The sequence below is a fragment of the Merops nubicus genome, unplaced genomic scaffold (assembly GCF_000691845.1).
Source record: "Merops nubicus isolate BGI_N331 unplaced genomic scaffold, ASM69184v1 scaffold487, whole genome shotgun sequence".
NCBI lineage: Eukaryota > Metazoa > Chordata > Aves > Coraciiformes > Meropidae > Merops > Merops nubicus.
In genome coordinates, this window is record NW_008619337.1 from 44,155 (window position 1) to 61,453 (window position 17,299).

Consider the following 17,299-nt stretch of genomic DNA (forward strand, 5'->3'; position numbering starts at 1 on the left):
TCAAGGATAGGAAAAAAAAAAATAAAATTACCTAAATCTCTAATAGGAAATAAGCCTGAAACTTTTTCTCACCCAAAAACTTCTACTGCCTAAAGGGATGATGTAACGTAATGTCCCTGCATTTCAGTGTAGAATAAAGCACAGCACCAGAAGCCTCATTTTAAAAATTCTGCACATATAAATATCACAAACTGAAATGCATAAAAGCTGGGACTTGGTTTTCTAGGTACTTACTTGTGCTCTGCGCAGACACCGAGGCACGTCTGACACGTTTCGCATGCGGGGCCTTGGAATTTGGGATCTGTGCAATTACAGGTGCCACATTCACAGGTTCCTCTTCCATTGCAAATCTGCCCATTGGATGCCATACATGGAGTAGTATCCAAGGAACAATCACAGGCGCTGCCAGTGAAGTTGGGGAAACACTCACACACTCTGCATTTGCAGATACCGTTGCCTGTGCATTGAGAAGATATTTCAGTGAAATGAAGTCTAATATAAAACACAACATTTGTGACAGTAAGAAATACATGTTCACCATCTCAGGATGGATACATGGAAAAGAAAACCCTCATGGAGAGATAATGGAGACACAAATTAAGAGCTACGAAATAAATTTTAGCTGCTTGTTAAACTACTTACAGGTGTTTCTCCCCTCTTTCTGTTCTACATTTGGATTTCTTTTCATAAACAAAATAAGATGACTAGTGAAAGCTGATCAAGACCAGTATAATGTGATGTCTCTATCTCCTGGGTTGAGAGGATTACTGCACTGCTTCAGTTCACAATTTTATATGCACACAGACGCATTCATCACTCCTGCCTTCATACCTATCTCTATGCAAGTTCATAAAGCAAGATCTAAAAATATGAGGAATGAACTAACCTAGACTTCACCACACAGAAAAATAAAACAACTTTGGCTCCCTAAGACATCATTCAGCTGCTGTAGTTCTGACCTTACCCACCACCTAAACTTTAGCTCCTTATACTCCCTGCACAAGAAACAAGATACGCGTATCTCCAGAAGGGTGATCTGGATGAAGTGGAAAGATCTTTGGCTACACCCCTCCTTCTCCATGACCACTACTGCTCTCATCCTATGTGGAGCTGGTGAGCAACAGTGTACTCTAAGCAAATCAAACAGATAAGCTACGCTTATAACTCAGTTAAAGCTTAGTGGCTTCTCTGTCTTATTTTTGTGTAACAGTGAAAACTGAGGTAGTAGTTAGACTCCCAACAGGTACTTCCATGTGCAAAGCTTAAGGAAGTTTGGGGACAAAACCACATGCAGCAAAATAATTTATATGCTGTCTACAAAAGGATTTCTAAATTGTTTTTGATTTTGAGAATTAGCTGCCATCAGAGTCTTGTTTCAAGCACGTCAGGTGTTTTTCTGGATCTTGGCACATTCTAATCTCCACTTACCTCTCAGACAGCCTCAAGACTGCGTATCACTGGTACCTTGTCAAGCACTTGCTAGTACAAGTAAGCTGAAGTCATTACCTCTTTTTATTGATGCAGTGATTACACTGAGCTAGTACAACATGATAATCTCAGGACAGCTATCTCAGCACCCTTTACTATAATACCTGAGGGTAATTCTGTAGTAAACAGAAGAAGTCAAGTTCATCTTACATCTTTTGTGGAGCTGCGATTCAAGGAAGGTGGAATGTGGATTACACATTATGTGGTCATGATCACAGACACTTATTTAGTTAATAGACAACTGTTTTCAATCGGTGAACTTGTGAGTGTTCTCATTTCTATTATCAAGTGGCTATGGTCTTTAAGTATAACTACTCGACGGGGTAGAGTCACTAGACTTGTAATCTTCTTGCCCGTTGTGCCTGCAGAAACACAGAAGCAGTTTCTCACCTCCACAAATTAAACCATTTGATCGATCACAGTTGAAGTTATCACATTCACAATATTTGCCAGAATATACTTCATTGGTGTTTTCTCTTTTCTTGCATACACACTGTCCACAAATGCATTCTCCATTGTTACTGCATATTTCTGTACTGTTCTCTCTCCTGCAGTAAGCATCCATATCCTCACTATTTACTTCATCTGTACTACATTCACATAGTCTTCCAATACGTCCTTCATTACATCTGCAAGATAAAAACATGACTGAAAATGTAACTTAAAAGTCATACAATAAGAAGACTGCAAAACCAGCACAACTAACAGGACTAAAAGTGACTATTTTCCCAAGGGATGTTCTGAGTTAAACTTTGCATGAGATCTCCAGCTGGCACCTACATTGCCATTCTTGAAGCTGCTGGAGCAAATTGGGCTAAGGTGTTCCTATGCAGACTAGTTGTTCCAGGTGAGAAACTACATGTCAACACCTCTAACTAAATTGCCACGTAGCCATTATTAATCTCTCGCTCATGTGACAGAACAATAATTAAGTGACAGTGACTGTTCACCATAGCTGCTGTCATCTCTCAGTGAAAAGATTTCTCATGAACAGCAATTAATCAGGAAAGTAGATGACTTTCAGCGCTGATGAGCTGAGATCTTCGAGGACCAGCACTTCTCATTATCAAGGTTAAAATATCAATGAACAAATGTAAGTTATTCTTGCTCCCAGCAGTGACTGACAAATTATTTTAGGGTGTCAGAGATGACTGTTCCCTTGGGAAACAGCTACCGTTGCAAAAGCAAAAGACTCTTGAAATCTGAAATCATGGGGACACCACTGACAGAGACACCAAGTTCTAGAAGTCTTTCTATACAAAGATGGGAAAATATTTTCCTTATTTGAAGGGAACGTCAAAAACTGCCGGCAAAATGGAGCAATGAATAGCAAGTACTGGCTACAGAGTGGCTTATTCAAATTACAGAATATTAAGCAGTTAGGTGGGTACACCTCAGTCTTTCAAACAAGCCATCAATTACCAGCAACTTCACCCAGCAGATAGGCAGGCCACTGTACACCAAAAGTCCTCTAAAAGTGACGTCAGTATCTTTTACTTTGTTTTTAATTGATCATATTACTAAACCATGAGGACTTCAAATTCTACATTTTATTTCAGCTACAGTTCACTGAGCAGGAACCAATACTGTTATAACAAAGTCCTGATTTTGTTCTCCTAGAGAAGGTCTTAAATCCATTCCGCTTTTACCATTCTCATACCAAGTGTTTCCAAGAAGTTGTTTTCATTTTTGCTGTAGGTTTCTTAGGGGGAAGAAAAAGGCTTAAACCTTGACTTACTGGGTTGATCCTCAACGTGTCTCCACTGAAACGCTAAGATTTTGCTCTGCTTTCATTGTGTGTAATTCCAGAAAATCCAATACCATTTTACTTAATTTTCAAATGTGTAATAAAGAAACGTGTAAACTAATCCCAGTGATGGGCAAGAATGGACATTTCAAGGCATATGGATACAAAAAAAAAAATATATATTTCTGAAAGATTTATAGATACATGTAATTAGAAGAGACATTGTAACAGGATCCCAAAAGGTTAGAGTCAAGCTGGGAAAAGAGACTGGGATGTCATCCAAAAAGGTGGTTTGACTATGACTTTTTACTCTTTTCTATTATGAAACAGTTGGTGCCAATCTAGGTAGGAGCTACCTGAAAAAAAGAAAAAAAGCAAGCCCCACCCCTAGGAGGACTTCAAATTTCTCAAAGTCAACAGACCTCATATTAAAAGAATATTTACATCATTATGAATGCAAAAACATCTCAAAGTAAACCCATTTGTTTTGTCCCATAAATCTATAATTTTGCTATATTATATGAACTTTATCATTAAATAAACAGCAAAAGTAGTAAGACCTATATCCTTTAAAGTACCTAAGGCCAGATTTGAACTCTGAGTTGTACAATACCGCCAATCTAATGATCAGTACTATGAATTATTTGCAGAGATAAGGGACTATGTCAAAGTATCCTGAACAAAACAGGTCTGTAATGGTAATTCTTGTTCTTTCACTAAAGAAGTGAAAAGTTTTTATTAATTAAGCCAAGTAAGCCTTAATTAAGAACAAAGATCTTATATTTCTCTTTGGCAAAACCCCAAAATACTTATTTACCTGCATGCACCACATTCAAATGTTCCATTGCCTTCATGGCAGGCTGGACTATTAGGTTCTCCTTCACTTTGACACTGACATTCACATACAAATTCAAGATTAATTTCCACTTCTTCAGTGAATCCCAGTGGTTTAATTTTTATTGTTTCATTTTGTCCTTTCTTTGGACATTCATTAGCTGTTATGTTAATCTCAAATTTAACCTGCAAAGAAAAATAAATGGAGTGCCACATTAGTAAAAGGAGTTTTGCCTGTACTATTAAAAAAGCCAAACAAACCAACCTAAGTGTTGGACACTTTAAATTAATTTTATGTTTTAGCAGCAGCACATATAGTGTAAGTTACCTCATCACCAATTGAAATGTTAGAACATTTCCTTCCATCTTCTTGTGTGTCATTCACTCCATTCTTGCAGAAAGACTTATAACTGATTGTCACTCCTTTCGGTAGCTTAGTGTTTTCCAGGATAACCTCTGAAGAAAGGGACTACACCAACAGATACTAGTTAACCTCAAATTTAGTCACATAAGCATTTTGCTGAAGAAAAGACATTATACAACTACACATAGCCTAACCACTAGTTCCACGGGTGCACTGGAATTATGCAAGTTCCAATGTCCCAAAAAACACCAGCCCCAGGCTGACCTGAGTCAGGCTGTGGTGACCCCTTCTCATGGCTGAACCCTGTTACACAGGGTCACTGAGCAGGTCTCCACAGATGCTGGAAGTAGTTGTTTGTCCCCTGTACTCCACAAGAGAAACAGGGCTTACTTCCACAACACAGCAATGAACAAAATATTTTGGGGCCAAATCCAGGAGCTCCCCAAGGCTGATTTTCTTTAGGGTCAAGAGGTTGCAAAATGGCCCTTTTTGCTTCCACACAGAAGGAAGGCAAAACCCGAGGATGCTGAAGAACAGTGTGGATTTTAGGGATGGATTTTGTTTTTTAAAAAGGAAGACATGGTTGATAATTTTTTCTTTGTAATGCTGCTTTAAGTGTTTTTAAGAGTGCATTTTTCTAGTCATCTAACCTCTTATTTTCATAGTGTCTAACCATCCAATGTGGTTTTACTGCAATGGCAGTACACTCAGTTTAGTACACCAACTTCATATTTTGTAATAAAAACCAAAATCCACCTTGCAGTATCTGCACAAAAGCCACACAATAACTTAGAAGCAAGAAAAAATAATACAATTCAAAAATATGAACTTACATTGTATGCATCAATGATCAGCTGAATCACATTGCTGGAGTTGGAAGACAGTGTTCCCACTGCTGATTTCGGTATCAGATTTTTCAATTCCTGTCAATATTTACAAGAGCAGAAGAAAAATTAATCTTAATAACAAAGTATAATTTGTACTACAGATACCTAAATGGTGACATAACGCTTTAGTGGATTAACTAGTCAAGATCAAGTCCTTCAAAAAACAAAATTAGCGTTGTCAGTGATCATCATGTTTTTTGATGTTATATACAGCACTACTAGTATAAACACATACCCAGCCTTTTCCTCTCTGCATTTTCATGTTAAATTTGGGAACAGAATACCTTTACTTGTACAAGCTGATGCAATACAATGTATTCTCAAGATCTTAAAGAACCACACTTCTAGTGGATTGAAGACAGGCAGATAAAAGATGGTCTCCAATGAAAAACAAAAAAACCTTACAATTTCAAAAATCTCCAAAACCATCCTATTAGATTAAACCAAAGAAAAATATGCATCTGCTTTACAGAGTCATTTCCTATTTCACAATCACATCTAGCAGTTTAGTTCATTTTAAACATCAGGAATGTAAATAGACCAGAAAGGCCAAACTACTTTCTTCCGTAAGGGTGTCTCTTAATTTGATGTCCATGCCCCACTTTGCCATTTTGCTGTAAAAATGTTCACAGAAATTAGCACTGCAAATACGTTCGCCATTCCGTCCTGCCTATAAAGAGGGGCAAGGAGGAGGGGAACTTTCTTCTCAGAAATTGCACACACACTCAGTACTGATCTGAACAAGTCAAAAGGGCTTAATAATAATAATCATGTGAATAGCAAACCTGCATTAAATTATTTTCATTTAAAATCAAGGAATTTTAATGATTTCAGAGCAAATCTGAGTCAGTCAGTGCTTGAGGGAAAAGTACAAGGACCAGACATATGTATTATTTATGTTTACCTTATAAACTGCCTGAAACTCTTCAGTAACAGCAAAGATTGTCTGAATATTGTTCTCGCTAAGCTTCTGCACCAGATGAGCAATCGAGGGATAATCCTATAAAATCAAGCAGAAAATGCAATTCAGATTTAGGACACATAGAAAACAACCAGAAAGACTGACATACATGTGTTTCTAAAAGTGACATGTATTTGAGACTTCCAGCTAGCCAGCTTAAGTCACAGGTCTAAAGCAAAACAGCCTCTGAAAACACACACTGCAAAGGTTCCATATATGCCCCACAGAGAAAAGTGTTCCTTCACAGTAACATTGTCATACTCCCTGCCATTTAAAGCCTCCAGGTTAAATCCTTAATCAAAATGTTCTCAGAAAACTACATTCAGTAGTTTTCCATATGACTTCTCAGTGAAAACCACTACTTTTCACACTGTTTCATAAAGAAAAGATGAAGTAAAACTGAATTAATTTTAATTTTTAATTGAACAATATTGCAGTAAACTTCAGGAATATGCAAACACAAACTTTGTAATGCTTATTGTGTTTACCTCATCCAATATTCAACGTTTATCTGGTCTACCTACCAATACATCATAAAGGCAATGTTGCTAAGCATACTTTTACCATAAACTTTGTGCCATAACATTTCAAGCAGTCTTTAAAAAAAAATGGCCAAGTAGCTCTCTCTTTTACAGTAGTAAACTACTTCTGAACACAGATAGTAGTGAAATGCTAAAATAACAGGTCAGTCACTAGTTTGCCAGTGGCATGCAGGATTCTTAATTATTAAAAAGGTTGAAACAACAAGGATCAAACAACAAAAATCATAGTGTGAAAGTTGCCATTTCTTGACATTTTCCAGTTAAGACTGGATTCATTCTTGCACGTGTTTTAGTTAAGCTAAAGTAATTTGATCAAATACAAAAGTAAATGGGTAAAGTTCCCAAGATGTAGCAGTCTGAACCTATACCAGATGACTTAAGATTTTTTTTTGAGCTTAGGCATCACAAAAATTAATTTCCCTGGAAGATGATGTAAAGACTTACATAATAGTGGCTCATTGTGTACATATTATTTTCTAGATGACATTTCCCATCATTTGGTAAAACAATTCCACCAAGTTTACCATCTCCTGCAAAGTGAAATCCAGCATCTGTGGAAAACACTAGTAGTCTTGTAACATTTCTCCAGCCAATTTGTTCCTGGGAAAACAAACAAATGGATTTTTAGTGTTTTGCACCTGTTTGTTTTATAGCATTGGAGACCAATACTTGAGAGACGAATGCATGAAGAAGTAGACAGACTTAGAAGAAGACATACTGCAGAAATGTCACCCTGGAAATCATATAATTCACTCAAACTTTAAGAGCACTTGCATTTAATTAAATGTCTGCTCCAAAACATCTGCTGCAGGTTTTTCACCAAAGGGAAGAACCATTCTTTCTGAGATGTACCTTGGTCTGTTCAGTTCTCACTACAGTATCTGAACAGCAAAAGGGTTTTAGAAATTGGGTGTGTCAGTTCAGCTCCTTAATGCCAAGTCCACTTCTGTGTCGTTACCATGCAGCCCGAGCACAGAGCACAACGTTGGTGTGCAGAGCACTGCTGCAATCTTGAAGTGGAAGACTGTGGTTTGCCCACCACTAGGCTCTGAAGAATCATCAGGTTTGCCAGCCCAGGCCAGATTCGTACCCAGCACAGTGCTCACCAGAGGACTGCCCTTTTTCATTGTCCCACGAGTACCAACTGCAGGGCCTAATTCTGTAACCTGTCCTGTCCTATTTTTCACTAATTCTTTCAAGTTGGAGCCCTAGTTAATTTAAGGTGTGAAGACCATATAAAAGTCTTGCATAAATAACAGTTACCACACAAAATAAAAAATAAAAAAAACCCAAAAAATTAAAAAAAAAAAAACAAACAAACTAGAAGGCTTATGATTAACACTGCACTTGTCATTAAGACTCCAAATTGTTTCAGAAAGTCCTGACTCCACTGATCAAGAGCAAAAATAATGGTAACAGTAATAAACACACACTCAAATATATGGGTAATAAAGTAATGAACTTTGATAGCACTTTTGGAGTCCATGTTGTACAGATGCATAGAACAGTCTGTCAGACTGTGGAAACATTAAAGAATTCTGAGATCTACATCAGATCTTCAAAACTAAATTACAAAAAAAAATCAAGTTACTGAGAAGCTAGTGAAAGTTACAAGTCACTGAACTATTCTGAAACAACTCCAAGTTGCATATAAAGCTCTGAAATAATTTGAAAATAGTTGCTTATGCAGGATTTTATACAATTTTGAGCAGAATTTGACTCTTCTTTTACAACAAACATTAAAAACTTTGTCATTGGAATGCATCTTATCTGCTCTGAACATGACTTCTAATCATCCCTTTCGCATTTCCTGGTTTCATTCACTCACGTCTCTACAGAAAACAGACACATGTATTCACACAGTCTGCCTAGTTTATCTTGTCTTGCTCGCACGAGATGATACGTTCAGCACCAGCCACCACAACACACTAGGGCTCTATTCAAACAATCACATCTAATAGAGCAATAAAGAAAACTAATAGATACTTACCCCACAAACTGCAACCTGCATTATTGCATCAAATCCACCTTCAGGAGAATCTAAATTCCCAGAAATGTGCTGTTTACCTACAAGTTCATTGAATTTATTTCCTTCACTTGTAAGGCTGAGCACATTTTTATAGCTAAATGGACTTGTACAGTTCTGGTCACCTGTACAAGGATTTCTCAGTTTGGCTGGCGTTGTACTTATATATGGCATCACAGTTTTCTCCACAAAAGAGCCAAAGCCTAAGATACAACAACAAAAAAACCCCCCTGTAAGTTCAAGAATGGAAGTCTCTTACTTCTATTATGACACAACAGAATGCAAATGCATTACAGCTGAACTGACATCACAAATAGCTCTCATACTTGTTCACGTTCCACTTTTTCCATCAACACCCAGTATTCTTATGTTCCTCAACAGGTCTATGTATTAGAATATCTCCCACAATACTGCTAGTTTAAAAAAAATTTACTCTTCTAAGTAACCACATGGAAAACATCAGTAAGGAAACTTTTCTTTTTTTTTAGAATAGGCAAATCTTTCTTACCAATTCGAAAGTCTGAAGTTATTTTTTCCATTTCTAACATCAGAGCCGTTCCAAGGCTTTTCACATTCTCTAAATCATCTTTCATAGAATAGGAGAGGTCCATAAGATAATAAAGATCAATGGGATAGTCTTCAGCTCTCTTGAATTTTAATGAAAATGTTTGAGGTTCCCCTGTTTCAGAGATTAAACAAGAAATAGAAATGATTAAACACACCATAACTGCACTGGAAAGAAAAAAATGCCTTTTTAAGGAGAGGCTTTGACATACTGAGACACATTTTGAACAAGAGGTGAATGATTTTTTTCTTTCTCCTGTTAACTGAAATGTTTAACATCAAATTATTTTGAAAAAAATATGTATTTCTTTCAAATGTCTAACTTTGTATTTCCAAGGTATTTTATCTTCCCATCGAATATACTAGCCAAAAATCAAGCCACTCTTAATTGCTGCAGTTTCAAAACTTCATACTTGCAATAGTTTTAACAAGTTTCCTGTAAGACCTAGTAGCACAAATTTTCAGTATCTATTTGCATCCAAGATGACTCCAAAAATTCTCAGAGTTTATTTTAAAATAAACCCACACTGTTTAAATAGGTATATAAAAGCAAAATCAGTCCTGAAGGGAATATTCCAAGTTACTTTGCATCAAATATATGCTGAGAGCACAGAAATAGCAGTGAGATAATGACAAGTTACTATTTGTTGCAATTTTAAGGCCATATCCAGAGTTTTGCCAACAGAAACACGTGGTCTCACTCTGATGTTGAAAGATACTGCAGCAGAATTCCATTTTCTGGGTGTGGAGTGTTAAAAGTATTCTTTTGCCTTTTAAACATGAACTAAGGAATAGAAGTTTTTTCCCCAACCCATCCCAGTCACTGAAGTTAAATAGTGATATTGCTGCTGCTCACATCTACTTAATAATTAGCAAATATTTGCTTAATATGAGCAAAATTGGCACACAGGGAAAACCACTAGAAGGGAAAAGTGAACAGCATATTGATCATGTTGCTATGCAGCATGGTTTTCACACACAAAAAAAACCCCACAAAACAAACCCCCACAAACCCAAATACCTGAACATAGAAGATTTTACAAAGAAACAGGGGCAATAGCAAAACTGCAAAATTACTTTCATTCCTTTCCTCTTCTGACCATGCTAAGCTTCTTCACATCATCTCACACTCAAGGCCATCACCAGCAAGGAGCAGACCTCTGAGTACAGACTCTTATTCCAGGTAAATACAAAGCAGCTGTTGAATGTGTCTGCAGTATGTAGGAACGCTCTTCAAGTACAATCTCCATTATGGTTAAGTACTGCATGAGCTACTAGCCCTGGTTTGTTGTTTGTTTGTTTTGGTTCCCCCTCCCCCTTTCATGTGAATGAAATGTTTGTTCTCTTTAGAGCTGGAAATGGTACACAACTACTTTGTTCTCATTATTGTAGTCCTGTGTCCACATCTTTAACCTCTGCAAAGTCTTTTATGTAGCAATCCAAAAATCTTGCTGCATAACTCCAAAGCCATTCCATTTGAGCGTACAGACTTTGGGCAACAGCAGTACTTCAAGGAAAAGGAAAAACCTCTTGTAACTTCTCTAAATTTTTGCTCACTCCTCCACTTTCTAAGAAGCTGCACTGTAGAAAATCAACTACAAAATACCATAAAAAAAAACCCAAAACAATTTTATCTTCCTGATATATGTATCAATCCATTGTGTATCTACTCCCTGCTAAGTTCTATTTGGAACAAGTGATAACATATATCCTTTCATAAAAATCAGACAGTATTTGGACTATCTAAACCACCTGGGGTGACACGACTGGCCCTGCTCTCATTCAGGTTATTTGAATAGTACTTTCTGTAACAAAATGGTTGCACATTCAGAACAAAAGATGCAGATGTGGTGGTGGCAGAAAAATCACCTGAAGACTAGAATGAAACTGCCCTTACCGACTCTTAGTTTCAGCAGTAATTTTTGTGGCTGTATCTGTGTGATGTCCTGCGGATCCAGCTTCTCTGCAGCACCTATCTTACGGTTTGTTACTTCTCTATTTTCAAGCAGGCGCTTGCTACCTCTGGGATTTTCAATATCTTCTGGAGGACAGCCCTTAGTCTTTAGTGCTGCCAAGTCATCGCAGCGGGCAGACGTTGGTTCTCCTTCCTGCAAAAAGTCCTAGAAAACACAAGGGAAAAAAAGAGTGTAAAGTTCATAGCTATCTGCAATTTGTTATACTCTACTCACAGTAATACTTGTTGCAATGAGTCAGTTTTTTTTTTTAAAAAAATGGAAAGTTCATTAATAAAACACAGTCATGAAATACTTTAAATTATACTAAATACATCAGAGACTACTATTCAGTCCAGAAGTCTGCATCTACTTATACTTATCTGTGTGCAAGATGTAAGCAAGGTGAAAGGAAAAAAAATGCCCAATGTCACCTCTGGCAGAAGCAGGTGGAAGAAGCTCTTATCTTCGTGTAGTTGTCAGTACCATGAATCTATTTATACAGTCTACTTGGCAACTAGTCTCCCTTTTACCTTTCTTTTTGCTTTAAAGATGATGTAAGCATACTTTGGTACTCCGCAACGAAACAATGGCAATATACTAAGCAGGGGAAAGACAGACAACAACTCTAATTTTCAGGAAATTCAATCCAAAAGTAAGATTCATAAGCAAAACTAATACCTAACTTTGTTCTGAACAACAAATCACCACTACCTGAAACCGAAAAAAAGCTCTACTGTCAAACAGACAAACAAGGCTTCTAAATGAGAAACTTGGAATTTCTGGTTCTCCCCCAATACAGATATAAAGCTTGTCAGTTCTTGATGACTGGGACCTACAATGAATTTGACAGCTCAAGGCCAAATTTTCACATTAATCAGTTTAATTAAATGTTTGAAGTTTAAAAGCTGATTTGGGGGATGGTAAGTAGGTACTATATGGAAATAAATATACAATATCATATCCTAGCAAGAAAAAGAAGTTTCCAGTTTTCAATAACAAACCAAAGAAGAGCTGTAGAAAACAATTCTGTTTTTAACCTGAAGATGACACCTCAGTGTATCTTGGTTAAGTCACCTAATTTAAAATTATCTTACATTTTATGTTTCCTGAATTTAATTTTTAATTACATAAGCGAGCATTTTTCCTATGACTCATAGTAAAGCAAAACACCCACCCACCCAAATTAATCTCCTACTTCCCAAGCCTACCAGCAACAGAACACTAAAATTTGAACATCTTCCTTTTGAAAAAGAAAACCTTCAATCTCTTACCCTACTCCACCTCTGTCTGTCTAAAAGTACCTCTTACTTTAATGTCACTAGAAGCATACTCAGACAGATTCCATGCTGGAATGATTTTAAATAATTAGGAGATAACCAAACTGTAGGGTCTGCACACATGTAAAATTTGGAGAAGATGTAAACACATTATGAAAAACAATTATATTCAAATCAGGGTATCAAGCAAATCATAATATCTGAATTTTTAAGTACAAATAAGCATCAAACTGAAGAGCAACAGGAAGCTATTAATAAAACCAGACATCTCTATACATTTAAAATATTTACTAAAATTTGAAATCAAAGGGAAAAAAAACATAAAAGGAATTTTGCAACACTTACTGTTTTTTTACACCAACCACAGTTTGGTCCTGCTTGTATACATTCACCACATGATTTTGCATTAGCTTTTATGCAGTCACTTCCACCTAGCAAAGAACACAAATTAGTCACTTTGTTTATAAAAAGGTGCTAACAACAACAGAATTTTAGTTTGTTACTCATCTAAAAATGATATATTTTTCTACATAAATAATTGCTAAACATACATAGTTTTAAAAGCAAAATTAAACAACTGCAATGAAATCAGGTGACTTACCTTGCTGAGCAAATCCATTCCATATCAAGCAACAGAAGATACCAGCCCACGTGAGAAAATTTAAATTAGTCTGAAATACAAAAACAGAAAACCAAATTGTATGGTTTATCCTAGCAAGGAATCAAAAAAATGAAAAAATAAAAAAATAAATTGCATGAAACTGCAGACACATAACTATGTTTCAGAGGAGACAAGAAACAGAGTAGATGCGAATGAAATGATCTTAGTTGTACCAGCCGGACAGTTTTGCTCTAACAGCCATGTTTGTGAGCTAAACTGTATTTAGAAGACATCAAACAGAGTAGCTTCTTAAATTATTTTGAAATACTCTTATGCTACGTAAACCAGCAAGCTATGAGAAACTTGGAAATGCTGGTCAGTCAAAGGAGGAATAACCCAAACCAAGCTATTAACATCTTATAAAAAAAAATATTTATGCTCTGATTGTTATCAGAGATGAAGGCTTCTAAATAAAGTTACCACTGAAACACAAGACTGAAATGCAGCTTCTCTCTTTAAATCTCTGTTTTAAGGTAAACATCAAGGCCCCTTTCTAAAATATTTTCCTCGGTGTCTTCAAAGGGCATTTAACAGCCTAACTCTGTACCTTATACTCCAAACTAGAAATTTCCTCTCACAATATGCAACATAAAGCATCCTTGATATAAACTCTGCCCCTTTTAAAATTCTTTACACAACAGAGAATTAATGGGGTACCATCCTTATTAAAGAAAAAAAAAACCCTACCCTTCATTCAGTGCTAGAAATCTTCATGAAAGCCTGGCAGAAAAAATACATATAAACTATAGAATCTATATGCTTTATGAGACAAGATCTGAATGCTTCTAAACCACAATGTAGCGTTATAGACTTATCATTTCCCCTAATTAGTGGCAAGACTTCACTTAGTACTCCAGAGCTAGGATTACACTCTAAAACCAGGCTTCAAAATAGAACTTCCCCTCTCCCCCCATCCAAATTTTCTTCTACTGTAATAGCAGGCATTCAGCTGGGGTCAGTTGTCATACTTTTGAAATTCTGGTACTACTTTCAATTCCAGTTCTCTTTTATTCATTATAAGAATTCTGAGAACTTAGACTATGCCTGGCAATGTTGTTGGTCACCCTAAAACGTCACTGCTAATTAAAGCCTTTCCAGTCATCCGGGAAACATCAATATTCTTAATAACTTTTTGTTGGAAAAAATGTCTTGCAATATAGCCAAGGAAAAGTGAATTTGGCAGAGTCTTTTATAATGAACCTGTCATTTTCTGGATGATGTACTATTATTCACATAAATTAGCAGTGAGGTGAGCAAACCTTAAATTAGCACAGCATTTGAGCTCCGGTTTTCCCACACTGATTTAGGGTCATTTGTAACTGTCACTTTGCACATCCAGCCAGACATAACGGTGAAGGGATAGCTGCTCTCAAATCTGGTGGAGAAGGTTTCAAAGAGAAGCCAACCCTTTGCTAACTAATTGCATCCAACAACAGTATTAGATTGTTCACATTTCTCTGGTAAATCATTTTGGCCCATTCCTCTCTTCAGTGGATGCTGCAGCCAGGGAGCAGGGCTGTGGGGGGGGGAAGGGGGAGGCAGAGTTTAATCAAAGGAGAATTAAGAGAATTAGCTGTGGAATGACTTTAAAACATTACTGATAAGAAAAAAAAATAAACCAAGAATTATACCTTACTTTAGAGTATTACCTATTGCACATATCTAACTGATTTTTCCCTCTGCCCATTGCTGCAGAGGTGCTTAGTGCTTAATTTGCAAAAACTCTTTCACAAACACTCTATTATTAAGTCCCTTATATAAGCAATCACCTAAATCAAACCTCTGCAGCCACAAACCTTGACCACAGGTGGACCAAGACACAACAAATACAAATAGGTGGAAGACAGACAAATGGACTGAACCAAAGTTAGACAAACAGAGTGGTTACATGGTGTAGGAGCACACCTATTGGACTAGAGTCAGGAGGGGAAAACCTTACCAGGTTGCTCAACTTCTGGGTTCCCTCTTGTCTAGTTTTATGGTAGGTATGTTGTGTGTTTAGCAGACCTCACTTCCCTCAAATGAAAGAATATTTTGTTACTCAAGTAGTTTTGCTTTAAGTACATCCCGGAACAGGGTGGGCTTTTCACTAAGACAAAAACCCTAAACTGCTGGCATCAGTTTAGTGCTGTCTTTTCTGCTAGCCAAAATGAGAAAATTATAAACAATTCACCTTTTTAGGGCAGGCTAGCAGCGGATGCACAGCAAACCCATGCAGACTATATAAATAAGTCAGCAAAGACGTGACACAGTGCTAAAACTATGACTAAGACCATTTGGAAGAGAAACGTTCCTGTGGAAATGCCTTCGCATGATGAACGTAGTTCTGGGCACAGATTCCCTGTAAAGTTAACAGGGAAAATGTCCTCTTCCATAAATGGCTAAGCCAACTCCTCTCCCAACGTGAGCCGCCTGCCCTCCGACACACGCTAGCTCGCTTCCTTTACCTCCACTGCTTAATAGCTTTCCCATCTGCTGAGTTTTGCAAAAACTCAAGTAAAGATTTGCTCATTTGGATTAAAATCTGATTGTTCCTGAACACAAGGAAAGCAACGCACAGCCTCAGCCTCCAAACCTCCTCCTCACCACCACAGCCGGCCGGTTGCAACAGTGTCAAACGTTATTCCCCTGCCAAGTCACTGACTAGTGCTGTGGATTTGCCCTGTTGCAGATTTTTCTGTTAAGGGAATAAAACAAACCAAGTGACACCTAACTACACTAGACAGCCAAAGGAAGCCTTTGGAAATCCTTGGTGGAGCTGGAACTAAACCCTGTGTCAGTATGCAACTACAGATGATGGGAACAGAAAAGAACTCATTGTTACAAGAAATAAATGAAATTTTTTGCACAACATTTGCATATTTTCTATTATACTTGTTCTCTGCTTTTCAATTAAATCCTTGAAAAATATCCCAGAATCCTTGAAAAAAGTGACATTCCCCCTTCCTACCCCAAAAAAATGCAGCACAAAACTTACAAAAGGTAAGCTTGCCAAGAACTGAACTCTCTTCAAAACTTTATCACCAGTTGGATCCTTTATAAAAGGCTGCAAAATGTGCTCTTGAAAAACTGGTTTTAGAATTATTTCTGCACATTTGTGAACTGTACTCTGTTTTTGGTAAATATATTAGGAAGGCAAACATGGTCATAACCTTGAATGCTTAGACTCGTTGCTTTCCAAGTTATTTTTGCTGTCTCTAGAAACAGTAAGGCTTGAAAATTTTTTTCTTTATAAAACCAGCTTTGATGGAAATGACTCATTAAGTGACAACAGGAAAAAAGAAGAATTAATTCTCCATAGTGAGGCTAATTTTGAACTTGCAGATCAAATATTTAGCACATTTGTATTCTGCTAATCATCAAGATATTTAGAAATTAAGTTTACTACCCCACAGCACTAAAGCCTTTTGCAGCTTTTAAAATTTATTCATTAGAGCAGCAATAGCATCTGTGCAGAAAATTAACTGGGCAAATAGAATCAAGGACAAAAGCCTAAGAATTACAGAAACATTCATTCCTTTGAATTCAAATATTGTTGGCTGCTCTCCTCTCTCCACCCTTCAGCTCAGCATCCACCCCACCCGAGGCAGGCCACAGTTTATACCGATACTGAGGCAAAGCCACCAACAAGCCGTTAGGTCACTGTAGTACAGTCCCACTCAGCTGAGCAGCTCCTCACTTGACCCAGTGCTCGAGGCCCCACCAAGCCAATGCCAGGCAAAGGGAACCACTACAAGGTATCTGCCCCTACCTGTGTTCTGAAGTGTGCCTTGCTGCAAAGCCTTCAACTGAAATCATAGAATAGAATCATAGAATCATTTAGGTTGGAAGGGACCTCCAAGATCATGAAGTCCAACCATTGAGCCACCAGGGCTCTAAAGTCCTCTGCTAAAACAGATCAGAATCTGTCAGGGTTGGAAGGGACCACAAGGATCACACAGTTGCAACCCCTCTGCCATAAGCAGGGACACCTCCCACTAGATCAGGCTGCCC

General features: G+C 37.3%; 1 protein-coding gene across 1 annotated transcript in view; it reads right to left on the reverse strand.

Moving 5' to 3' along the window:
- Nucleotides 1–13,316, reverse strand: part of ITGB1 (integrin, beta 1 (fibronectin receptor, beta polypeptide, antigen CD29 includes MDF2, MSK12)) — a gene marked incomplete at its 5' end in the record, with an annotated part of 23,556 nt that extends 10,240 nt beyond the window's left edge. Inside the window, 12 exons of the mRNA XM_008943731.1 lie at nucleotides 235–457; nucleotides 1,879–2,117; nucleotides 4,053–4,255; nucleotides 4,398–4,538; nucleotides 5,267–5,356; nucleotides 6,225–6,320; nucleotides 7,268–7,423; nucleotides 8,814–9,052; nucleotides 9,358–9,528; nucleotides 11,311–11,533; nucleotides 12,991–13,076; nucleotides 13,247–13,316. Coding sequence (XP_008941979.1) covers nucleotides 235–457; nucleotides 1,879–2,117; nucleotides 4,053–4,255; nucleotides 4,398–4,538; nucleotides 5,267–5,356; nucleotides 6,225–6,320; nucleotides 7,268–7,423; nucleotides 8,814–9,052; nucleotides 9,358–9,528; nucleotides 11,311–11,533; nucleotides 12,991–13,076; nucleotides 13,247–13,316 — 1,937 coding nt within the window. The remainder of the gene's footprint in view (nucleotides 1–234; nucleotides 458–1,878; nucleotides 2,118–4,052; nucleotides 4,256–4,397; nucleotides 4,539–5,266; nucleotides 5,357–6,224; nucleotides 6,321–7,267; nucleotides 7,424–8,813; nucleotides 9,053–9,357; nucleotides 9,529–11,310; nucleotides 11,534–12,990; nucleotides 13,077–13,246) is intronic.
- Between the last annotated feature and the right edge of the window lie 3,983 nt (nucleotides 13,317–17,299).